Genomic DNA, 26,905 nt, shown 5'->3' on the forward strand with positions numbered 1-26,905 from the left:
ACAAGACAGCCTGAAATCCATATACTGTATATGAAAGAGCATTAAGGATGGACTTCCATGATAAATGGCTCCTCTTCTTTGTGACACGAGTTGCTTGACGTATTCCAGTAGCTCTATCAGGTTACCAATAATCTTTTGGCCTCACTTATCAGTCTTCTTTCCTTCCATAGAACGGTTTCAGCGTTAACTTGCATTAGGGTATATTCCCCATTTGAGGCCAATTTGCCTACATTGCTAAAACCAAAACAATTGCACGAAAAGGAATTCCAAAAAAAAAAGGGTCATTCTGAAGCATTTTAATTCAGGTTCTGATATCACAAAATACATGGTTTAAAGTTTTACATCAGGATATTAGAAACTGAGATGTATAATATTATAAAGTACAAATATTAAAGGCTTCCTTAAACTGCCTTCAAAATGCAGGCTAAATGACCTGTGTATAAACTGTACACAAAAACAAGGCACTATACACGTTAATTATAGGAACCCTTCAGGTTGGACATTTACGCACAAAATGGGGCCAACTCACACGCTGGAAAGAAATGTAAAATACAAAAACAACAAAAAAAAAACAGGAGGCCTGAAGTAAATGAAGATGTTGTTTTAAAGCTTATCCCGTCGAGAGAGTGCCCTGGTGAAAAAGGCAACAAAATGCGTAATGATTTGTTCATCCGAGCCATTAAAACCTTAACATGCAAGTTGCAAAAATGGGATTCCCGTATGCACATGGCGTTAACTACAGGGCGGTTACGCAGCTCAGAATAGGCAATGGGGCAGAACTAGGTTTGTGTAATAACACACAAATCTAACACAGTGAGTATATTGCATAGTTAAATACAGTGTTTATATAAATAAAATTCTAAATGATCGAACCAACAAAATACAAGACATTTACAAATGAGAACCGGTATGTTTGCAGCGACGGAAAAAAAAACCCAGGTGAGTTTATGTTATTAAGTGCACAGCAGAGAGTTGGTATTTCCGAACGTCCTCTGAGAAAGGAAGGCTTCCGATTGGTTCTCGTGTACATTTACAAAAGGAAAGGGACACAATTCGACAGGCAGCACTGAACGGAGACGTTGCATCAGGGCACGAGTGGGCCCCCTTCACCCCTGACCATTCAAGCCACTGTAACCCCGCGGCAAGGTGAGGTTACCTGTTCTACAGCCCTAAGCAGTGATGCAAACCAGTACTAACAACATGATTCCATGACCGATCAAGTGCAAATCTGACACAGTGTTTCTTAGTGGTGAGGCTGGGGTGAAAATCTGGTGAAATACAGTTGCGGGTCCGGAGAGTTCCCAGCACATCGCTGAAGAGAAGTCTTTTCAGAAAAGTCCTTTGGCTTTCTTAGTATTAACCTGTTTCCAGGGTGGCAGTGTATTGTATTCTTCTCTTGTCATTTCTAACGCAACCTGAGCAGAGACAATAAGAGACAGACACAATCAGGCTGTGTGTATATATATATATATATGCACTGGCATCACAACATTAACAGGAGAAGTATAACAAACAAGGGAAAGTTGTGCTCACCACTAATTTTTAAAACCATTAGGCGGGGGTGCAATAAGGCTGTGACCACAAAATACATATAGTCAAATACAAGAGTCCTCTGCACTCAACCCATTATCAATATATTTAAGGCATTGAGATATTTTGTGCATACTGCTACTGAAAAATGCCTTACCCTTTAAACAAAACAGGGATTGTTTGTCCATATATTGCAATATATTTAAGCTGGCCAACTACGTCACAGTCATCCCATATCTGGCCAGTCCTATGCTCAATTTTCATATGAATCATTAAGAATTCTATTGCTTAATTATACATTTTTCACAGGGACTAAGTTTTACCTGCAACTTACTTGCTGCTTTCAAGTTTAAAACCTTCCCAGCTATAGTCAGGTGATCCCACTGGTGTCTAATAAAAGGGCAGCCAAGTTTGGGAGTTTTACCGTATATACTCGAGTATAAGCCGATCCGAGTATAAGCCGAGGTACCTAATTTTACCTACAAAAACTGGTAAAACTTATTGACTCTAGTATAAGCCTAGACACAACTACAGCCCTGTCTCCCAGCAGCGCACCTTCCGCCAAAGAGACTCCCCCAGCGATCAACAGGACTTCTTTGCAAAGTTGATGGTGACAGAGAATTGTGCAGAGAGTGCTGTGTGTCATAAAACCATCACTGATCTTTTGTATAACCAACAGATGGCGCTGTGTGATATTGCCATCACTGTTAATCCTTTATTCAACCAACAGATGGCGCTGTGTGATATTGCAGTTACTGTTATTCTTTGATATAACCAACAGATGGCACTGTGTGATATTGCAGTCACTGTTATTCTTTGATACAACCAACAGATGGTGCTGTGTGATATTGCAGTTACTGTTATTCTTTGATATAACCAACAGATGGCTCTGTGTGATATTGCAGTCACTGTTATTCTTTGATACAACCAACAGATGGCGCTGTGTGATATTGCAGTCACTGTTATTCTTTGATACAACCAACAGATGGCGCTGTGTGATATTGCAGTTACTGTTATTCTTTGATACAACCAACAGATGGCGCTGTGTGATATTGCAGTCACTGTTATTCTTTGATACAACCAACAGATGGCGCTGTGTGATATTGCAGTCACTGTTATTCTTTGATACAACCAACAGATGGCGCTGTGTGATATTGCAGTCACTGTTATTCTTTGATACAACCAACAGATGGCGCTGTGTGATATTGCAGTCACTGTTATTCTTTGATACAACCAACAGATGGCGCTGTGTGATATTGCAGTCACTGTTATTCTTTGATATAACCAACAGAGGGCGCACTGTTATTCTTTCATAAAACCAACAGAGGGCATTGTGGGATATTGCAGTCTCTCCCCAAGTGAACTGTTGGTATAGGAATGATTAAAAGTGACTGCAATCTCGGCTACTGCCCGAGTATAAGCCGAGGTAGACTTTTAAAGCACATTTTGGATGCTGAAAAACTCGGTTTATACTCGAGTATATATGGTACTTTGAAAGCAGCTAGTAAGTTGCAGGTAAAACTTAGTCCCCTTGTAAAATGTATAATGAAGCAATAGAATTCTTAATGAATCAGATGAATATTAAGCGTAGGACTGGCCAGATATGGGATGACTTTGACGTAATTGGCCAGCTTAAATAAATTGCAATATATGGACAAACAATCCCTGTTTTGTTTAAAGGGTAAGGCATTTTTCAGTAGCAGTATGCACAAAATATCTCAATGTCTTAAATATATTGATAATGGGTTGAGTGCAGAAGACTCTTGTATTTGTCTATTAACAGGAGAAGATGAATCTTCTTTAAGACCAAGGACTATAAAAGGGTGATTCACCTTTAAGTTAACGTTTAGGATGTTATAGAATAGCTAATTCTAAGCCACTTTTCAATTGGCCTTCATTATTTCTTTATTATAGCTTTTGCCCTCTGACTCTTTCCAGCTTTCCAATGGCGGTTACTGAACCCATCTATCAAACAAATTCTCTGTAATACTACAAATGTATTGTTGTTGCTACTTTTTATTACTCATCTTTCTACTCAGACCTTCCCCTTTTTATATTCCAGTCTCTTATTCAAATCAGGGCATGGTTGCTAGGGTAATTTAGACCCTGGAAACCAGTGTGCTAAAATTGTTAACTGGAGAACTGCTAAATAAAAAGGTGAATACCTCAAAAATCACAAATAATAAAAGGTGAACAACCCCTTCAATTTGCAAACGTGAAATTTTTGGGGATTGTGTATGGGCCCTGACTTCTAATTTCCTCACTACATGAGTAGATGCTGTCCATGGCCTCCTGTTAGAGACCCAGTATTTGCAGACCCTATCGGAGCATCAGCTACTAGTTACATTTTCCCATATAGTTGGTTAGTTATACAATGCAGCACAAGATATTTGTGAGTCAAGGATAAATATAATACAATAATTATACCAAACAAATAAGTGCAGAGAAGCCATGGGTAGTAGTGATGTGCGGGTCGGGCTAACCCTCCCTCCCTCCACGCCCTCCTTTTTTTTTTTTTATAGATGCGCGCGCCTGATCGCCCCATCCCTTTTGTGACTTCATCGGTGGGGCAGTTCAGCGCGGGTCTATAAATAGAGCAGGCGGGCACAGAGGGGGTGTGGGTTAGGGTCCGGTGTGGATCAGGTTTTTACGTGACCCGCATCGGACCCTAACCTGCTCTCCCTCCGCTCCATTAATAGACCCACGCTGACCTACCCCACGATGAAGTCACAAAAGGGGTGGGGCGATCAGGCGCGCGTCTATAAAAAAAGGAAGCCGGAAGTTGGCAGTCGGCAGTGCAAGGTGGCAGGGAGAGCAGGAAGAAGAGCTCAACCTGGACCTGCCCACCACCCGCAAAAGGGGGTGAGAGGTCGGCCTGAACCCACGAGTATCACGCATCACTAATGGGTTGGCCAGGGGGCCAAACAAACACCGCTGCAGTCAGTGACCACAAAGAAACAGAAGAGACAATGGAAATTTGTACCTCAAAGTCTATATCTGACAGGTAGAGCTCCAGCTTAAGAGGATCGACGCCTTCGGGCAGCGGGCGGGCAAGGAGATCTGCCAAGGGGTAGATTCTTTTACAAAGCTTAGTGAGTACATCTTCCACAAGGATGATCTGGTTAGAGACTTCTGAATCCTAAACATGGAAAACAGGAAAGACACATGTTGGCTTTTTGGCAATCATAGTCCATTTATCTACTGTAAAGTGGCCTGGAGGCCTCATGTACCACAAATCATCTACTCATCCACATCCATTAGTAATCATTTATACAGTCTAATAAAGCTAAAGAAAACTCCTGGTAATACAAATTTGAACACCTGCCAGCATTCTACTTCTAGACGCTTTCTTCAAATTGCCAATGCCTGGACTAAGGTGGGATTATCTTCCCCAAAACGGAAGATAGATCTAGAATAGCGAGTTGCATGGTAAAGGCAAATGAAGTAAGTAGGCAATAATGTTGTAATAATCTTAATGTTTAGGCGATCATAATTCATTTGGTAAAATAATTAGCCCAGACCGTTATCCTATTGGTCAAAGCATAAAAAAATGGGATTTCATGCTGCTAAGGCTGCAACACCCTGATTCCTCTGAACAAGGTTCAGTCTTGAGTTTCAAAACAAAAGAACATGGCGGAGAGCTAAAAGCAGACATGGACATCTAACTAAAGATATATGAACTTAAAGGGGTTGTTCACCTTTAAACGAACTTTTAGTATGATGTAGAGAGTGATATTCCGAGACAATTTGCAATTGGTTTTCATTTTTTATTATTTGTGGTTTTTGAGTTATTTAGATTTTTGTTCAGCAACTCTCCAGTTTGTAATTTCAGCCATCTGCTTGCTAGAAACCAATCATTGATTTGAATAAGAGATTGGAATATGAACAGGAGAGGACTGAATAGAAAGATAAGTAATAAAAAGTAGCGATAACAATAAATGTGTAGCCTTACAGAGTATTTGGTTTTTAGATGGGGTCAGTGACCCCCATTTGAAAGCTGGAAAGGGTCACAAGAAACATGCAAATAATGAAAAAATTATAAAAAATAAATAATGAAGACCAATTAAAAAGTTGCTTAGAACTGGCCGTTGTATAACGGTAAAAGTTAACTTAAAGGTGAACCCCCCTTTAAGTGGTTCTCTAGTGCCCAATGTCTACAGAGAATTCCTCCACAGAGGTAAACAATATGGCAGCTTACGCTTGAATGTAGACTACAACATGACAGTAATCTGTACCATCATACAATATGTTTTTTTGAGGGAAAAAAAAAAGATATTATTGTACATACAGGTATGGGACCTGTTATCCGGAATGCTTGTTATTCCAGATTACTTTCTATAATTTGGATCTTCATACCCGAAATTTACAAACATTAAATAAACCAAATACGATTGTTTTGTCTCCAATAAGGATTAATTATATTAGTTGGGATCAAGTACAAGGTACCGTTTTATTATTACAGAGGGAAATTTTTTTTTTCCAATTTAAATTTTTTTGAAAAAAATTGAGTCTATGGGAGATGGTCTTCCCGTAATTCTGAGCTTACTGGATAACGGGTTTCCGGATAATGGATCCAATACCTGTACAGCGTATATAATATTGATGTGGCCATTAATAGCTCAGCCCTGATACAGTATAGGCCTGGGGGTAAAAAGTAAAACGGTTGATTGAGCTCTACTAAGCACTTTAATATTTTTAATGCAATTTTTCTAGGTTTCTAGATATCAGCCTCACAGATTCTGTTTTGCCCCAATCATGCTAAAGATAAAGTTGGCTACGGGGCAAGCTGGGCAGCCCAAAAGAGCTGCAACTGTCATATTCCAGAGCATATTTACCTTTTCTGTGATTTGGGCAATGTCTTCTCTATGATCCCAACTTGGAAACATGTTGGTGAAGGTCAGAGGCTCGAGCCCAGCATGGATTAGGTACGACTTGGGGAGTTTCTTGACATTCTTACCTAAAATTAAAACGTTTAATCACTTAGTAGTATAATTACTATAACTCTCTCTCTTATAATTACTATAACTCTTGCATCTCTCCCACTTCACATTCCACTGACTGATTTGGGCTAAAAAAGGATCCTGGGAGATGTAGTTTAAAAGAAGGGGATGAGTTTGACAAATAAATGACTATACTCATTGCAGGCAGGTTGATTATAATGCACCATTTATTTCCATTCATAATTTACTGAACACTGGCAAAGAACAATATAGATAGAATTTCAGTATACAGATGGCTATAATGTATATCTGCAGTATATACCCCTGCCTGCACTACAACATAATATACGTACAAGATCCAATGTAAATATGAGAAGTCTAAATAAATCCCACCCTCTAGGTACTTGGCAACTTCACCCAACCAAACCCAAGTAAAGCAAATACAGAGAATCATACATGTGCACTAGAGATCTGTTATTCCCGTTAGTTCTGTCCCATTAGGTTTTCTCCACGTTCTTTCAGTGTCTCCCCTCCACTTTAAAGGGGAACTATCTTGAAAATTTAAATTTAATGTAAGCTTCCTCATACTGAAGTAAGAAATACAATCAATTCAAAATTCTGCATTGTTTCTGAAATAATCAAGTTTATCTTCACTATTCCTCTCTCAGCATCTGTTTCTCTTCATTCTGTCTTCATTCAGCAGTTGGGTGTCAGATAGTCATTGACAGTTAGACCCAATTTATCTTATAGGGGGGCTCCCTTTCCTAGCAGATGAATTAGAGCTCACTCGAATAACTGATTCCAGTACAAACAAAATCTAACAAAATAACTGCCTTTTGCACAAATTCTGCATGTAGAGAGACATGATGTCTGGTGATTTTAATAGAGTGAGCTCTAATACATCTTCTAGGCAAAAGGAGCCCCCCTATAAGATATATTGGATCATTCATCTGACACCCAACTGCTGCATGAAGACAGAATGAGGAGAAACAGATGCAGAGAGAGGGATAGTGAAGATAAACGTAATTATTGCAGAAATAATGCAGAATATTTAATTGATTGTTTTTAGAAAGTTTCTTATTTCAGTATGATGAAGCTAAATAGTTTCATTTTCGTGATAGTTCCCATTTAAAGTCAAAAATAGAATAAGGCTAGAAATGCTGTATTTTGTATACTAAACAAACTTACTGCACCACAAGCAGTTAATTATTTATTTAAAATAATTTATGCTTTAAAAGTTGGCTACAGGGGTTCACCATCTTGTAACTTTGTTAAACATCTTTGCAAGACTAAGACTGTGCACATGCTCAGTGTGGTCTGAGCTGCTTAGGGATCGTCATAAACAAAGCTGCTTGAGTTCTGCATGGCTGGGAAGTAAGGCGGGGGCTCCCCCTGCTGTTCATAAGTATGATTGTTTCCCTGCTCAGCAGTTAGGGACCGTCTGACAATTCCTATCCACAGCAGTAAATGAAGGGAGAATTTCACTGCATACAGTCAGGTTTCTTATAAAAACGGTACACATTTTTTAATTAAAGTATATTGGAGATAGGTTTCTTTTTCATTAAAGAAAGTAAAAATGGGATTTTATTTTTGTTCCTTTACATGCCCTTTAAGAGACCCTTCATAGGTGAATATTATCTGCCCCCTATGAATCAATCATTCTGGCTGGAGAAATCTAAATGCATGAAGACTCCATCTGTCCAAGGACATGTCTAGATCAGTATCTTCAAATATGTCACCACTCCAAAATGGATAACACACAGCAAACTCACTCACAAAGAAAAAGTTTTGCCTCAGAGGCTTACAGTTATTCTAGGTGGACCTGAAGGCTTAGCAGAGATAAATACACAGTATATAACCATGTAGGAAGATTGCCTTAAAGGACAAGGAAAGTTAAACTAAAGAAGTAGCTAGAAATGTTGTACATCATGTTTTGTGCTTCTGTACCAGCCCAAGGCAACCACAGCCCTTTAGCAGTAAAGATCTGTGTCTCCAAAGATGCCCCAGTAGCTCCCCATCTTCTTTTCTGCTGATACACTGCACATGCTCTGTGCTGCTGTCACTTACTGAGCTTAGGGACCCACTCACAATATAAAGTACACATAGAATAGAAATGTCACAATATTAGGCTGATTAGTAATTAATACAGATAATTACTACATGGCAGCACAGAAACCAGTGTAATTAGCATCAGAATTTAATAATCAGCCCTGTAGCATCAGTTTATATTACAGACCAACCTCATTTTCTGCTGGATAATTAGTGACGACCCCTAAGCTTAGCTTCTCAACAGCTGCTCAGAGCCCACTGAGCATGTGAGTGTCACAGACACTTTCCAAGATGGTGACCCCCTGTGACAAGTTTGAAGTCCTGGATCATTGCTGCTATTGGGAAACTAAAACTTTAGACTGAATGCCCTATTCATTTTTAGGGTTTAGTTCTCCTTTAATGACAGCACAGACCACCCCCTCCCCAAGCCATTACCTTTACAGTAGCGGAGCACAGTCTCCATTGCGCTTTTTCTGTCCGAATCCCACCGAATACAAGCAGACCCAGTAATTATATTCTCAGGCGGCCACCAACCTTGCCAGAGGTACACCTCATGATGGTTGTCAACGAGAAATAGAGCTGCCAGTCAAACAATAACATTTATTAAAATAAAATACACAATCATATATAAAGGCAACGCTCATGCACACACACTCTGGTTTATTTATCCCTGCTATGGAGAATGTATAAATTAAATTATATTAATGCTTAATATTCAGATTCCATGACTTGGCCGGCAACCGTGTGCATTTACAGTATCTGATCATGGAATATCCCAGCGGCACTTTACTGTAGGGATACATTATTGACTATATACACAAGGCTGTAAGTTCCCCCCATAACTTAAGTGCCAATGAAGGACGGGAAGGTACCTGGTTGGGAGGCTGTATAAAGGTCTTCTTGTAAAAAGGGCATGGAGTTTACCACATTCGGATGCCTGGAAGGATACAGGATTTCTGTTGCTGTAAACTCTCCCGATGAACTGCTGAGGCTGAACAGTCGCGGTGTGAAGTTAAATTTCCCAGGATCTGCCGCAATAACAAATCACCTTGTGCTTTACATGGTTTACATTTGAGCAGTGCAAAGTACTCAACAAGTATATACACTCCATACCACACAACACTAACACTGCCAATTCCACACTGACTGAACAGGCTCCTATGTGCAGAGAATGTGCATGATTAATAGTAAATATTCTTTGCAGACCTGCTGCTACTTTGGGTCCCGGGATTGGTGGGGCCCAGACATCGCTGCTTCCAACCACCGCTAAAAATAACACTGCTTGTATTGAAAGTAATAAACATGCCAATGTCAGCATCTTCTGTGGAAATGATTTACCTTGCAACATGCAGTCGTAAGCTTTGCGGTCTCGCCTTCCCAGCGCATCCCAGAATGCCGGGGTTTCCGAGCCCTCGTCAAATTCATATATGGTCACCTTACTGCTGCTGTGCAGACCGGCTTCCAGCGGGCACCTACAATGGGCAAAAGGCAAGTTACTCCTTACCAACACATAGCTGGGCTACTCTCTCAGAACACACAGAGAATAATTAAAACACTATGGCATGGAAAACAGTTTTTCAAAATAAGCAATGGCAGTTTAAGGGCAGAACAGAAACAGAATATTTCCCCAGCCCCAATCTGAAAGGGATCCATATTGTTGCTTAGAAATAAACCAAGTAATACCAGATGTAGCACAACTTACCCCTCTTTAATTTTATTGGCTGCCGTCCTTCCCACCTCTTTGGTATGCACTTGGGCTTTGCAGCCGTGCCAAAGGTAGATAAGCGCTTTATTTATACTAAGGAGTATCATAGAGGTTCTAGAGCGCAGGCTGCTGCAGTGACAGGCGGCTTCCATCAGGTTCCCCTCCACAGGTACCTCCCCACGGACACAGTACAACCTCCAGTCACCTGTGAGATTAATGTAGATATAACATATATCACAAACATTTGTGCAAGGTAATAAGAATGTGTTGTAAGGGAAAATTAATCTTTTCCCAACTCTTGATAGCAGTTAGTTTTAGATAACACATTCAGTCTAGAAATGGAAATAATAAGAAACAACTAATAGTCCAAAACAGTCTTTCAATAGTTTTTCTATAACTTAGCGATTAAAGACAGCAAGTGCATGGGAAAGCTCAATTATATGCCACATATTCGTAAGATATATTATAATACTCTTGGGGATAATAGTCTCTGGGAAGGGAGTGTGACTGTGGAATAACAGGTATAGTAGGGAGAGATGGTGTCTATAGTAGCAGTGGATAATAGTCTCTGGGAAGGGAGTGTGACTGTGGGATAGCAGGTATAGTAGGGAGAGATGGTGCCTATAGTAACAGTGGATAATAGTCTCTGGGAAGGGACTGTGGGATAGCAGGTATAGTAGGGAGAGATGGTGCCTATAGTAACAGTGGATAATAGTCTCTGGGAAGGGAGTGTGACTGTTGGATAGCAGGTATAGTAGGGAGAGATGGTGCCTATAGTAACAGTGGGATAATAGTCTCTGGGAAGGGAGTGTGACTGTTGGATAGCAGGTATAGTAGGGAGAGATGGTGCCTATAGTAACAGTGGATAATAGTCTCTGGGAAGGGAGTGTGACTGTGGGATAGCAGGTATAGTAGGGAGAGATGGTGCCTATAGTAACAGTGGATAATAGTCTCTGGGAAGGGAGTGTGACTGTTGGATAGCAGGTATAGTAGGGAGAGATGGTGCCTATAGTAACAGTGGGATAATAGTCTCTGGGAAGGGAGTGTGACTGTGGGATAGCAGGTATAGTAGGGAGAGATGGTGCCTATAGTAACAGTGGATAATAGTCTCTGGGAAGGGAGTGTGACTGTGGGATAGCAGGTATAGTAGGGAGAGATGGTGCCTATAGTAACAGTGGATAATAGTCTCTGGGAAGGGAGTGTGACTGTGGGATAGCAGGTATAGTAGGGAGAGATGGTGCCTATAGTAACAGTGGATAATAGTCTCTGGGAAGGGAGTGTGACTGTGGGATAGCAGGTATAGTAGGGAGAGATGATGTCTATAGTAACAGTGGGATAATAATCTCTGGGAAGGGAGTGTGACTGTGGGATATCAGGTATAGTAGGGAGAGATGGTGCCTATAGTAAAAGTGGGATAATAATCTCTGGGAAGGGAGTGTGACTGTGGGATAGCAGGTATAGTAGGGAGAGATGGTGCTTGCACAGGTTATTCAGGACTCGTGTATTATTAATACATACTTTGCGTGTTCTCTTCCTCTTCTTCCCTTCTTCCAGCATGAACAATCATTCCTCCCTGGAAACACTGTAAGAAACAGGGGGGCTCTTTTCCCTGGAGCACCTGGACCTATTGAAGATAAAGGAGGTCATGGTTAATTAATGTACATGTTATATGTATTCCATAATAACCCAAACTATATTTTACCCATTTCAGGAAAACCAAGAACATATTATACCAAAGGTTGAGGAACCTAACTTTACGCTAAGTCACACCAAGACTGGAGATCGATCCCATTTTTACACATTTAAATGTTTCTAATTGGTGTGAGAATAAATATAAAGATGTACAGCCTGTTGTATTTATTGTAACCCAGAGCAAGAATGTCCAAACTCAGATCATACAAGTTCCAATCCTACAAATGATAAAAATCTAACTCCCCTTGAAGACAACATGAGGTCTACATCAAATTCAAGAGAAGGTAAAGAAGAAATGTTGGAATTAAAGGAGATAAAGGAGAGTTGGAGGGACTTGCCTGGGCTCCTCGCTCTTCATCCAGCTCCACAGTCATCAGCGCTGACGTTCCCTTTTCACTGACGGTGGAGTTCCTTCCCTGCCAGAAGAAGTAGGCACACTTCTCTTTCCCCGCTATCCGGACGTGCTCAGTTTTCTGTCGCTGTCCAACTGCACATACAGAGGAACACCAGGCCATGTCTCAGAAGACACTTACATTTGTAGACACAAATACATTTAATTGTTTTGCGCGGAAGCACATTCGTTGGAGCCATTGATATCACCATTCCCTTACTGCCCTGTACTTTAGATTCTGCCGCTTTAACTTATTTAACATTAAAAGTGCTTCATTTTGGACTTTTATATCCAAAAGATCTAATAATCCATAATAACCAATGAGCATTTGTTTTTTGACTTACAAATTCTACCTGCGGCTAATGGTTGTTATGGGTTACTAAACCTGGCACCTATTGTTACAACTAATGTGAACTACGGCTACACGAACTTGTCCTGCTCATCCATAAACCAGTAGAGCTGAGAAATGGTGTTCTCAGCCATATTATCTAAAGGTGGCCATACACGGCCCGATAAAAGCTTATTGGCCCGTGTATGGGGCGCCCCCGACGGGTTTCCCCGATCGAGATCTGGCCTCGATTGGATGGGATGAAAAGTCCCGTCGGATCGTGGCCACATCTATTTGTTGATGCGGTCCCGCGATCCGACCGTCCATTACTATTTGTTAGGATCCGATCGTTGGGCCCTAGGGCCCACGATCGGATCAGCCCGATACTGCCCAGCTCAAGGTGGTACGGATGATTCAAGGTGGTACGGATGATTCCCTCTTGTGAGTGTGAAAGGTCATTTTCTAACTTGGAAGTAGATGGGGGCTGCCCACCCTCTAATATTCCTTGTCATCTATGATTGGATAGTTTGTTCATATAAGCCTTAAAGATATGAGAAGTTATTAAACTGCTAATATAATGAATTTGAAAAAAAAAGTGCCAAGTAGCTGAAAATTAAGTTTGTGAGAATAGGAATGTTTTGCGATCATGTTCTGCTCTCCTAACACATTGGCACCAGCACAATTACATAGATATAGAAGCTAATCAGACTTTACATTTCTTTTATCTCCCTAATCTAGCTCAAAATAATTCCTGATGAGTGTGGCAATGTTGCATCTGCTCTGGTAGACATTCCCACCAATGGTAGGAAATACGCCTGGGGGTGTTTTGCTTTCTTTAATAAACAAACATGCAACATATCTAGTAGCAGAGAAAGCCATTAACCTCTACAATAAAAGTAAAAAAGCAGGGGTTCACTGGGACCCCCTTTGGGCATCTGACAAACAGAGAAAGGCAATGTATAGAAGGTACAGCAGAGACGTAACCATTTCACTGGAAGCAAAGTGAGGGTAAAATGAATCTGAAGCTGTAATAACGAGTGGCTAATGGCAATTACATCTCGGACGTCAGAGCAGATTTATGGCAAGCGGAAAGGTTAATCTAGAATTGAGAACGCTCTAAGGATCTCATTAAGACAATTTAGCCATGAAAAGCAAGCCGAGCCAATTAGACAACGGGAAGAGCAATGGCCCATTTTCCGTTCAATACATCTAATAATGCTGGGCCTGTCAATTACGGGAAATCATCGGCTGTAGCTCAAACACAGCTCAGATTAGGAGCAGTGACACAGACTTGTCCCCTTCATTAAGCGTCTAGTCTGCAGGGCCAACATGCAACATTCTCCTGCCAATGCCCAAGTTCCATAACAGATCAGTTCTCACCTGTTGTGCTCACAAAGTACTTCCATTTAACCACATAGGCATCTCCCTCATGGAACTGGCCAATGCTCTGCTTGGGTAGCCTGCTGTAGTCGAACTCTAGGATATGCCACACATCGACGGAGACGGTAGTGATCTCATACTGGCGGCAATCATCCCCCTCAATCATTCCATAGCCGCGGCCTATGTTTAACCCATCAAGGACTGTGCCCACAGATTTCTGAGGAACTGGGACCATCAGCATGATGTCATAAGGCTTCACGTCAGATTCCGGTTCTTCCTATCATTAGGAAAAGCTTTATTACAAAGGGCAATTAACTGTTCTACAGGTATGGAATCCATTATCTGGAAACCCGTGATCCAGAAAGCTCCGGATTACAGGATGGCTAATTTCCTATAGATTTCATTTCAATCAAATAATTACAATTTTTAAATTTCTTTCAGTAATAATAAAACAGTACCTTCTGCTCGATTCTAACTAAGATGTAATCGATGCTTATTGGATACAAAACAATCCCATTGGGTATATTTAATGTTTAAATTATTTTTTAGTAGACTTAAAAGGATACTGTCATGGGAAAACGTGTTTTTTTCAAAACACATCAGTTAATAGTGCTACTCCAGCAGAATTCTGCACTGAAATCTGTTTCTCAAAAGAGCAAACAGATTTGTTTATGGGGCTAGACATATTGTCAGTTTCCCAGCTGCCACAAGTCATGTGACTTGTGCTCTGATAAACTTCAATCACTCTTTACTGCTATACTGCAAGTTGGAGTGATATCACCCCCCTCCCTTTCCCATCCAACAGCCTAAAAACAGAACAATGGGAAGGTAACAGATAGCAGCTCCCTAACACAAGATAACAGCTGCCTGGTAGATCTAAGTAAAATCCAGGTCCCATTGCGGCACATTGAATAGGAGAAACAACAGCCTGCCAGAAAGCAGTTCCATCCTAAAGTTCTTTCTGAAAGCACATAACCAGGCAAAATGACCTGAAATGGCTGCCTACACACCAATATCATAAATAAAAAAAAATAAACTTTATGGTTCAGGAATTCAATTTTATATTGATTTCCAGTGTAAACAGTGTAATTTAGAAATAAAAACGGCATCAAAAAAATCATGACAGAATCCCTTTAAGCAATGGAGATCCAAATTATGGTTAAACCCCTAATCTGGAAAACTCCAGGCCCTGAGCATTCTGGATAACAGGTCCCAGGCTTATCTGATATAAATATCTGATAAGCATTTAATTACAATAGCCTTACTATAGGGGACTGGGAATGTGCCCCTGCTCAGAAAAAGCTAGTGATTTCCAAAAGAAAACTGCCCTCTTCAGAATCCCATATTAATGCCAAAAAAATGTTGTCAATCTAATGAATGAATGTGTAATTGCCTTTAGCTTTGGTTGGCCTTCACAGACAATTTTCTCATTGGGTTTCTTCATTTCTGTCCAATCCAGGAACTTTTCCTTGAACAGTATGGTTTCATTATGCTCGGTCAGCCGTCCGAATATTGCCCAGTCAGGACGCCCGTGCCCTTTTCTGGATAACACAGATTATTGTGAGAACATCGACATGATTGAAGATTAACACACTGTATGAATTTATAGAATCTGTGGCAAAATGACTGGATCAGCTCACTCTGGCTCAGCACCAGAATGACAAAAATCTGGAAAAGATGATTTCCACATCACCAAATGACTATCTGAGTGTGTGTGTAGCCAGTTTATGTGCAAAATGAAACCTGACTTCAATTGTGTGGTTCTAGGCTGTAAAGAATATAACAAAAACTACAGGGATGCAGCATGAAAACATCTCAAGGAAAAGCCCTATATTCAGCTTGTGTTAAATACACATTTATTTCAGTTGAAGGATTCATACAGAGCATTATTAGAAGTATGTAATGGAGTATCTCATACTATACCCTACCTTGGAATGAGAGAATTGCATTCCCCAGGGTCCAAAGGATTGATATCACAATTTTCATAGTCAAAAGCTCCATTCCACAGGTGTTTAGCCAACTGAAATGCCACCTTCCTCTGTGCCAACGTCACCTCCTTCCCATGCCACACATACACTTCACTTCCAAAATCAAACACCAGCACCTACAGAAAGGGAGAGAAGAACAAAAAAAATGTACAAATACTGCACAATAATGAGTTATTCATCTTCACCAAATACTACCCTTCCCTTTCATTCCAATACATCAGGAACAGTATTTCACCAGCACAGACTACTTGTCATAAATATCCCTTGTAGAGAGCCACATATCATCCTCACGCTTATCTCTGGGACAGAGCAAAACATTTCAAGAATCTCAAAGAACAGCAGGGGGCGACTCTTCTTTACAGATCTTTATTTTTTAAGGCTGCCTTTTTTATTTGTCTAATTAAATATATGAATCAATGTATAATTCATTCATGTTTTCTTTAGAAAGAAACTAGGAGTGTTCATCATAGCCCAAGATGCGTGGTCTAATATCACTGGGGGTGCCCAGCCCCATAAATAGCAGGGAGCTCCCTACATTATTTTAAAGGATAAGGAAAGGCTACAATTAGGTAAACTTTACCAGAAAGGTCTATATTAATGTAAGAGCCCATAGGGGGCTAATCTGTCCCAATGGCTTAAAGGCCCCTCCCTTTTGACGTAGCTCAGTGTTATTGGCCAAGAGGGGTAATGACAACTTCCTGCCACACTGCACTATAGTGTGTGTAAGGAGTGGCCTCTTCCACTTTGGCCTCTGGATGGTGATCCAGCTGGGTGTGCCCAGGGGAGCCTGGGTACAGAAAGGCATGTGTCCAAGTCGGGGACCAGGCAACCCTGTGAATGAGGAATAGAAAGTGGCAGGTGAGCTCCCAGTACTAGTACACTCTAGGAGTGTAATGTAGTCAGGGTTGAGCTAGATAAAAGCAGCTCTGAGCTCCAACATAGGAGTGATAGTTTGGAGGTATCTCTCCCAGGCCATATTGCCTGTAGTATAGGGATCCCAGTGGAGAGAAAATCAGGAGAGATGATTGCCCTGAGGTTGATCCAGAGACCACTACAGGAATATGCCGCAGAGGTGAAGTGGGATGCCTGTCAAGTCTGTCCTAAGGGAGTGTCAGCATGTGTAAAGCTGCATGTGATGTGACTGTGCCTTTTTCCTCTAACCACTGTGATGTGAGTAAACCTGAGGTCATTGTCTCTGACTAAAAAACAGTTCTTTGTTTGCATAATAAGAACCTCCTGGCGCCCAATCTTTTGTATGTTTGTATGCACAGTAGCCTGGTAGTATTAGTTGCACTACACCTTAGAGGGAAAGCTTCCACATAGTGAAGGCCCGGATCCTGAAGGGAGAGTCCAATGTAACCCATGCTCTGCTCACTAGCTGAAAAGTGACTATGGTGTGGATAGCCCCGATTGGCGTTACATAAATATACCAGTAAACCCTCAAAGTAATGCTGCTCTGAATTACATTTCTTTCCTTCTATTGTGTACACATGGGCTTCTGTATCAGACTTCCTGTTTTCAGCTTAAACCTCCAGGGCTAGGGCTTGAGCATGCTCAGTTTGCTCCTCTTTCCCTCCCTCCTCCACTCCCTGCTGTAATCTGAGCCCAGAGCTATGAGTGAGCAGGATGTGATGTCACACCAAGCTAATATGGCAGCTGCTATCCTAAACAAACAGAGAGAGCTTCTGCTGTTTACTCAGGTATGGTAAAGCATTCTGCACAATAAATATAGCATTCTAGCTTGCACTATTGTGGCTAATCTATTGGCAATAAAATGCTTCGGTAGCTTTCCTTCTCCTTTAAACCGCATACCATATTATAGCAGTTCAGCTGAGCTTTACAAAATGCAGCAGGAATATCCGATAGCATAAAAATGCACTCGATTAAGAATAAAGTAGAACTTTTAGTTATACCGTATGGCCATAGAATATTTAGGTTTTCCACCACTGTCGTAATAAGGGCCTAAAATACTCAACAGCCATATGGTATAACTAAAATCTTCTTTTATAATAAGCTAGTGCAGGCATTTATTCAACAATGAAAATACAAAAGAAAGTATATATTTTATACATATGTTATTAAATCTGTAAGCAAGTTTGCATAGGTGTGCAAGTCACTCTTTACTACCCTTTAAAGTGCAGTAGGAGTAGTGAGCCTTGACAAGGGTAGTATTCTTGGACATAGAGTGCACCCAGTTAGCGCCACTGCAAGTCCACCCAGGACCCAATATTAAATCCAGAGACCAGTACTACAATAAAACTTTGGTGTGAGACCAGACAACTCACCTCTTTAGACTCTAAAAGTGAACATTTAGGTACTTTGCCCCAAAACTCATCAACTGGGACCAGTTTATCATCCAGCAATCGATAAATACAGTTTGTTTCTATGATGGCATTCTCATATCTCTCATCCTCCTCTGGGTTCCCGGCAGCTGGGGTGGAGAAACAGAAAAAAACCCTTTAGATTACAATTGTTTGCAATAGATTTAATGCAAGTGAGACAGTGACGAAATCCTGTTATTACCTTGAGATTCTGTCTGACCACTCAACAGTTTCCAGAAATCCTTGGCTCCGTGCGTGTGGGTATTTATTCCTTCCTCAATGGTTTGGACATATGATGCCCTGCATCCGAGTTCCCTCTTGGTCTGAATTATTGATGCCAGCTCAGAAGCCTAAACAAGGTAAATATTTTAGCCCTTTGGTGATGCTAAACACCTCAAATGTACTTCCTACAGACAGCGGAATAACCTCAGGTCAGTAACCTGTCATAGACAAGCACTTGACTGGGTCCTACTAATTCTAAGCAATTGGTGGTACCACATTGGGGTCCTCATGTAGGTTATGAAGAAGACTCTAATGTCCTAGTTATGTGAAATAAATTTTGCCAGAGAAACCAACATTAAAGGGATCCTGTCATCGGAAAACATGTATTTTTTCCCCAAAATGCATCAGTTAATAGTGCTACTCCAGCAGAATTCTGCACTGAAATCCATTTCTCAAAAGAGCAAACAGATTTTTTTATATTCAATTTCGAAATCTGACATGGGGCTAGACATTTTGTCAATTTCCCAGCTGCCCCAGGTCATTTGACTTGTGCCTGCACTTTAGGAGAGAAATGCTTTCTGGCAGGCTGCTGTTTTTCCTTCTCAATGTAACTGAATGTGTCTCAGTGGGACATGGGTTTTTACTATTGAGTGTTGTTCTTAGATCTACCAGGCAGCTGTTATCTTGTGTTAGGGAGCTGTTATCTGGTTACCTTCCCATTGTTCTTTTGTTTGGCTGCTGGGGGGTGGGGGTGGGGAGGGAGGGGGTGATATTACTCCAACTTGCAGTACAGCAGTAAAGAGTGATTGAAGTTTATCAGAGCACAAGTCACATGACCAGGGGCAGCTGGGAAACTGACAATATGTCTAGCCCCATGTCAGATTTCAAAATTGAATAAAAAAAAAAATCTGTTTGCTCTTTTGAGAAATGGATTTCAGTGCAGAATTCTGCTGGAGCAGCACTATTAACTGATTCATTTTGAAAAATGATTTTTTTCGCATGACAGTATCCCTTTAATGTAATGCTTAGATCTTTACTTAAAGGGGAAAAATTGATGCTCAACAAAGGATCTAAAGGAAACGCTGATTTTATTGTTGGTGATGAATTCTATTCTTGGTGAACGGGGTTCATGATGCTTATTTGTAAGTCAAGCCATTGTTTTTATGGGTCTTTGAGTGTATATAATGGAATAGAAGGGCACTGTATCTCAGGGAGTGGGAGTGATTCCCTACTGGAGCATCTAAAGCCTATAATATCTTATCTGTGACGGCAGAGCAGGCACCTGGAGTTGAAGGTGGAGCAGATACTTCAAGCCTTGTTCCACAGTGAATATGAACCCAAACCACTGACTTACTTTTATATATATTAAAAAACCCTATTCCTTTTCCCTATAAGGTGGTTTGTTTAAAGAAGACATTCAGTTAACTTTTAGTATGATGTAGAGAGTGATATTCTGAGACAGTTTGCAATTGGTTTTAATTTTATATTTTTTGTGGTTTTTGATTTATTTAGCTTTTTATTCAGCTCTCCAGGTTGCAATTTCAGCAATCTGGTTTCTAGGGTTCAAATTCCCCTAGCAACCATGCTTTGATTTGAATAGGAGACTGGAATAGAATTAGGAGAGGCCTGAATAGAAAGAGGAGTAATAAAAAGCAATAACAATACATTTGTAGCCTTACAGAGTATTTGTTTTTTAGATGGGTCAGTGAGCACCTTTTGAAAGCTGGAAAGTGTCAGAAGAAAAGGCAAATAATTCAGAAACTATAAAAATAAATAATGAAGACCAATTGAAAAGTTACTTAGACACTAAAACTAAACCCAGCCCTTTAACAAAACATTCCATGCATAAAATAGAGATGCCCTTTAGCTCTTTATATATCTACCTTCCCAACGGTTCTTCATACAACAAGTTTAGATATGAGTGAATAATTCCAGCTCACAGCCACAGATAGAAGAGCCTTTTGTCTATGTGGGTTTGTACTTATTATACACACACCAATAAAATGCTGATTTCAGCAAACCTGCCAACATTTCCAATACGCTTAATAAGGAAGTCATCCCATCCCTCAGGACAGAGGGGAACAGGTCACTGGATAGAACAGCTGTCTATCCCAGAGTCGGCGAATGGGCTGGAATTTGGTTCCACTGAAGAACTGACAGTTCTCTAAACCTAAGCTGCAATAACCCTGAATTAACCCCAAGTCCGTGAGCATCTCTGCAGAAATTAAACAGCTCTCCAAACAAACCTGACTGGTATATAGTGATAGTAGATGTCCTTCCCTGCGGATTTCCTGGTTTGATAACAGACCAGCTTCAAAGTGTTACCATGCCGAGAGGCAGGGGGAATAAATGGACCACATCCTGGCCTTTGATAGTATTAAAGCTGATACAGCACCACTGTGATGTCCCTTTGACAATCACAACATGTCCATCAACTAAAAACGGAGGGGCCACAAATGTCGTCCCTATCAGGGATACAAACCTTGGCTTTTTCAATGACGTTTGCAAACTCTCCGACCCACAGGAAGCAGTGGTGCGGGGTGATCAGCAGGAAACAGTCGCCGCTATTCAGAGAAGAAGCACGCGGTTCCACCAGCCTCGACTGAACGTGCCTGCGTCCTAAACAAAACAATGGCCTGCAATTATTTCTCTCTGTTACCAAAACATTTTAGGACAGGACGATGGGATGCAGTTACACGGAACCATTTCCGACAGAGCTTGAATTAATTTTTAAAATAGCCTTCAAGAAAGGTATAAATATAACCCATATTAACCAATCTAACTTATACTTTCAGAAAAGGGAGATTGTTCACCTTTGAGTTAATGTTTAGAATGATGTAGAGAGTGATATTCTGAGACAATTTGCAATTGGATTTCATTTTTTATTATTTGCGTTTGAGTTATTTCGCTTTTTTATTCAGCAGCTCTCCGCAATCCGTTTGCTAGGGTCCAAACAGGCCTGGATTTGTGGGAAGGCCACCTAGGCCCGGGCCTAGGGTGGCAGGATTTTAGGGGGGCGGCATGCTGCCCAACCACACCCACATTGGTTCAAAAACACTGGGGATGCACAGGAGATACAATCTCCATGAAAATTTTCACGAATAAAGGGGGGGGACAGGGGCGACAAATGGCAGTGGGCCTAGGGGCGTCCGCTATGTAAATCCGGCCCTGGGTCCAAATTACCCTAGCAACCATACATTGATATGAATAAGAGACTGGAATATGAATAGGAGAGGCCTGAATAGAAAGATGAGTATTAATAAGTAGCAGTAACAAATTTGTAGCCTTACAGAGGATGTGTTTTTTAGATGCCTCAATGGAAAAAGTCAGAAGAAAAAGACAAATAATTCAAAAACTATAACAAATAAATAATACAGACCAATTGAAAAGTTGCTTATAATTGGTCACTCTATAATAGGGGTGAGCCACATTCAAATGCAAAAAAAAGTTGGAGAGCAACATAACCATGCCAAACGTTTCCAGGCTGTGCCAAATACGGGCTGTGATTGGCTATTTCATAGCTAGTATGTGTACTAGCAACCTTCAGGAGGCTATGTTTGACAGTACACATGGTTTTTATGTTACTAAAGCTTCTTCAAACCAGGAATTGAAAAAAAAGCTCCTGCTTTGAGACCACTGGAAGCAACATCCAAGGTCTTGGAGAGCAACATGTTACTCACGAACCACTGGTTGAGGATCACTGCTCTATAACATACTAAAAGTTAACTTAATGGTAAACCACATTGCAAGCAATAAATTGTTACTGAAGGGTAAAGGGTTACTGCATTGGTGCATATTTGCACCTCTGTTATTGAATAAACCCAAGGGAGTCCTCTGTACATAATAAGCCAAGCTCTCACTGGTTCCACAAGGGATAAAACACTATTAAAGGTTCCTTTTGCCTTTAAGCTACTCATTTTCGTGACAGATTCCCAGCATGAATGGCTTTGCTTTAGCGTCACATTTCCAAACTGGGAGCATAAATCTTGGAATGTTTCTCCCAAGTGATTCTGATTCTGAACTATGGCACGACAATACAAGAAACAAAGTGTTCTTCCATGGAGAATAAGAGTGTGGTAAGGTTCCTTGACTTACACATTTACTATATCAAGTGATTAGAGTCTTTTTCTCCACCAGGAGCTTATTTTTGGCATTGTGGAATACGTCAGTGTTTATATGGGCACATACCTTTAATCTGAATTAGCATGAGCTTCTTGTATGGCACGGCGCTGTTGTTGGAGTGCTGCTCTGTCATGTTGACACTCCGCAGGCTTACACTGCTAAAATTCTCTTTGCTTGCCAGGCCGGCAAGTGCCACTTCCGAGAAGTTTGAGTTCTTGGACACTTTAGGTGATAGGAAGGAAAGAAAATTGGAAAATAACCATTCTGATCTTAAAGGGCATGTAAAGTCTAAAATAGAATAAGGCTAGAAATGCTGTATTTTGTATAATAAATATAAACATGAACTTACTGAAATAATTTATGCTTTCAAAGTTGGCTACAGGGGGTCACCATCTTGTAACTTTGTTATACATCTTTGCAAGACTAAGACTGTGCACATGCTCAGTGTGGTCTGGGCTGCTTAGGGATCATCATAAACAAAGCTGCTTGAGTTCTGCATGGCTGGGAAGTAAGGCGGGGGCTCCCCCTGCTGTTCATAAGTATGATTGTTTCCCTGCTCAGCAGTTAGGGACCGTCAGACAATTCCTATCCACAGCAGTAAATGAAGGGAGAATTTCACTGCATACAGTCAGGTTTCTTATAAAAACTGTATACATTTTTTAATTAAAGTATATTGGAGATAGGTTTCTTTTTCATTAAAGAATGTAAAAATGGGATATTATTTTTTTGCCTTTACGTGCCCTTTAAATATAGATATGAAACACCAGATCTCAACACAACAGGAATGTCAGTCTCCCTGCCCTACAGTTATTTCATACATTGTAATATACCAAACTATGTTTTAGAAATACAGATATGGGATCGGTTATCCAGAACGCTCGGGACCTGGGGTATTCCATAGAAGGTATCTTTCCGTAATTCGAATCTCCATAACTTGTTTACTAAAAAATCATTTAAACATTCATTGGACCCAATAGGCGGGTTTTGTCTCAAACAGGGATAAATTATATCTCAGTTGGACTCAAGTACAAGGTACTATTTTATTATTACAGATGAGAAGAAAATCATTATTTGATTAAAATGGAGTCTACGGGAGATGGCCTTCCTGTAATTCTGAGCTTTCTGGATAACAGATCCCATACCTGTCCTTCTCTGCAACGGACAAGGCTTTTAATGATTATATTAAAAGACACCAGTAGGGGGAGCAACTGCACCTCTACCATCAGTCCCTCATCTATTCACCCGACCTCCATCCAATTTATAGTGACGGTACCTTTGCATAATCACAGCTATCCAATCCCACGGAGGATAAACAATCGTAAAAATGAGTTGCTAATAAATGTTTTGTTTTATGTAGTTAAAATCTCTGTGAACTCAATAAAAAAGCAATGTCGATGGGTTTTGGCTAGTGCGGAATAAATATTTATGTGACCCAGTGTTCTCTGAAACAGGAATATTACAAACACACAGGCAGCTGAATCTGAAGAAGAGTTATAACTGTTTATAGGGAATTGGGTAACCAGAGCATCTGATTACGGTATATAAGGATGTGTACAAAAATTGCAACATACAGGGCTGTCTGGGCAGAAAGTCAATGCATGCCAGTATGTCCTGGCAATTAACAAATCTGAAAGCCTTCCAGATTTGGACCAGCAGTCAAATGAGAAGATCAATGCTTTATGGAAGCAAAGCTGTTTTGGATAATAACAAAGCATCATTTTGGTGGGCCAATCAGCTGGACAGCACAGATGTTGGCCTATATATGGAGATCAAGTGGACACAGGACCGCCATCAGAAATTGCAGGGCCCCATACAACAAAATTCCCTGGGCTGCACCCACCGCAAGCCCCACCTACAGGTCCGCCCTCCCCACCCCACAGGTCCGCCCCCCACCACACAGTAAAAAAATATTGGTGGCTAGGGTTCCCACATGTTAATTAAAATAAAAAGATATTGGTTGTCAGGGCCCCCCCATAAAAAAACATTTGTGGCCAGGGCCCCCCCATTAAAAAATTGGTGGCTAGGACCCCACATGAGAAAAAAAAAAATTGGTGGCCAGGGCCCCCCAACCTACATTATGAGTAAATTAGTAGCCATGGCCGCTTAAACGTCCATGCCTTCCTGAAGTCAGCAAAGTCAGAAAGATGGGGGGGCCCGGCTAATCAAGTGTGGCGTGGCCGGGCCCCCCTTACCCTCGGGCCCCCTACAACTCTCCCCCCTGATGGCTGCCCTGAGTGGACAACATTGGGTCAACCTATACAAGAGTAACCCCATTGTGAATGTAAGTGCAGCCCCTGCTCCTTGAGGCATTTGAGGATCTTTCTGTAGACCAACCACAGAGTTAACTTTTATTTAACCACCATGGATCTTACTTTTCTCTACTTTCATTCTCTTGGATTCCATGAATGCCACGTTCAGCCGAGTCTCTGTGTACTCCTGCAGGATGTCTTCTCTGGCCGCAAGCATCTTCAGTGGGTTCCCTGAAGCTTGCACCCTGCGGGCTGGTCTCACGGCACGCTTGTGTTCTGCTACCGCCGACGTCAGCCTAGGTTCAAGCACATGGAAAGACTGGCTCAGGAGCTAAGAAATCTATGGCTGATGATTTTGAGTTGACAGATTTTTCTTTTTTTGTTTTTCAAATATTTTATTGACGTTTTACCATAAAACAAGTTACAGGGCAACCTTTTTTTTTTCATTTCAAAAGGGTTGCCCTGTAACATTTTTAGTGGCTAACACGGTACAGCAACTTTACCATAAAGCAAGCAGAATTAAAAATACAGCCTGTTAAGATGCTGTCACGAAAACATTTCACAAATGTCAAAAATCAGACAAGTCCTCAATATATTTTTCTTTTTTGGTGATATTTAATAGCTAACTCATAGCTTGGGAAACCAATACTAACCAATGTTGTGTAGAAATAATGGTTTGCATGGCTAAGCGAGAAGCAGTCATTGGTACTTCTTAGGCAACCAACCCTGCCGTGGTCCAGAAGTCTTAATGTGTATGTTTACAATCAATGACAAAGGACAATAGAGAGATTATGAGTCAGGAATACAAAACTATAGGAATATAGTAGTGTCTTCCATGTTCCCGTCACATTCGGTACAACTAAACATAACGAAAACCCTTCCAATCTCTGTTGTATTCCACCAGATAGATGCTGAATATTTCCCCTTAATGCAGAGTTTTGTGGTACTTCAACTGTGAAGCAATTGGAATGTCAAAAAAGCAATAGGCTTCCGGTTAAAGCTTGCACGTCTCTCTCTCCTCATCCCGCTGTTCTAAGCCACAGTGGGTGGAGAATGAAAAACTGCTGCATATATGGAACCCCATAGTGACACCAAGGAGGGAAGGTGCTGAGTTACAGACCCTGTCTGTCAGAAGCCTGGGAAAAGTCAAGAGAGGAGTTGGGAAAATTCAGTGGCCCATATAGGGATGTCACAGCCATTGACATCTCCCACTTCTGCAATGAAACCTCTTCATGCTGAGGAAAACTTTAAATGCAGAAGGACATTTACTCACTTTGGCTCTTCCGAACTAAATAGAAGATCAAAATCATCTTCAAAATCAAACGGCACTTGGGCAGTGGAGAATTCAAGAGGACGGTAGAACCTTCCGAACGTTTCGTCATCGTCAACCTTCATCACTTCCTTCACTGATCTGCCTGTGACTGACAATGTGGTTTCCTGTAGGCCCCCAACTGCAGATAGAAATGGTCCAGTCATAATAAAACCCCAAAAGTGTGGAACAAGTGATCCAAGAACAGATTTACGGACACTCTTGCTCAAATGTTAATCTACATAGTTTAACATTGTCTTGAGAGTTTATATTTGTGGTATAGAATATAATACATTCATCCACGTGGACTATTCGTATAGTGGTGCGATGGCCATGTTCCTATTGGTGTCAGACCGCATTCCCAGCATTTCTTGCATGTGCCACCTTGCTGGACTACTGTATTGGAATGACAATAATAATCTAGGAACGTTGTAAAAGATAAGGATGAAAGTAGTGGAGGGAAAACCACAGAACAATGAAGTATTTCACAAGGCTGAAACCACATGATGAGACAGTAACACCTTCACAGGAATTTCCATTAGACACATTCAGAAGATAAAAATTAAGACGGTATTGCTAGTGGTAGTATTTAGCTTTCTGACCACATACTGTTAAAATAGACTTATGATTGTAAACAATATACCTAAGATATAGGTAAAAAACTAGACTGGCCACACTT

The 26,905-nt window shown here is 40.9% G+C and overlaps 1 protein-coding gene across 4 annotated transcripts in view; it reads right to left on the bottom strand.

The window, feature by feature from the left end:
* Positions 1-281: 281 nt before the first annotated feature.
* The window catches only part of svil.L (supervillin L homeolog), a 196,560-nt gene continuing 169,936 nt past the window's right edge, over positions 282-26,905 (bottom strand). For all 4 annotated transcript variants that reach the window (XM_041565829.1, XM_041565826.1, XM_041565828.1 and 1 more), the window contains 18 exons: positions 26,191-26,368; positions 25,041-25,213; positions 22,735-22,890; positions 21,029-21,165; positions 18,527-18,674; positions 18,289-18,434; positions 15,944-16,119; positions 15,409-15,556; positions 14,016-14,292; positions 12,255-12,403; positions 11,743-11,848; positions 10,222-10,429; positions 9,858-9,991; positions 9,392-9,547; positions 8,955-9,098; positions 6,366-6,487; positions 4,514-4,669; positions 282-1,415 (listed from right to left, as the gene is read on the bottom strand). In XM_041565829.1, the coding sequence (XP_041421763.1) occupies positions 1,329-1,415; positions 4,514-4,669; positions 6,366-6,487; positions 8,955-9,098; positions 9,392-9,547; positions 9,858-9,991; positions 10,222-10,429; positions 11,743-11,848; positions 12,255-12,403; positions 14,016-14,292; positions 15,409-15,556; positions 15,944-16,119; positions 18,289-18,434; positions 18,527-18,674; positions 21,029-21,165; positions 22,735-22,890; positions 25,041-25,213; positions 26,191-26,368 (2,801 nt within the window). In that variant the 3' untranslated portion in view covers positions 282-1,328. The remainder of the gene's footprint in view (positions 1,416-4,513; positions 4,670-6,365; positions 6,488-8,954; positions 9,099-9,391; positions 9,548-9,857; positions 9,992-10,221; positions 10,430-11,742; positions 11,849-12,254; positions 12,404-14,015; positions 14,293-15,408; positions 15,557-15,943; positions 16,120-18,288; positions 18,435-18,526; positions 18,675-21,028; positions 21,166-22,734; positions 22,891-25,040; positions 25,214-26,190; positions 26,369-26,905) is intronic.

This window comes from Xenopus laevis, chromosome 6L (assembly GCF_017654675.1).
Source record: "Xenopus laevis strain J_2021 chromosome 6L, Xenopus_laevis_v10.1, whole genome shotgun sequence".
In the NCBI taxonomy this organism is placed as follows: Eukaryota; Metazoa; Chordata; class Amphibia; order Anura; family Pipidae; genus Xenopus; species Xenopus laevis.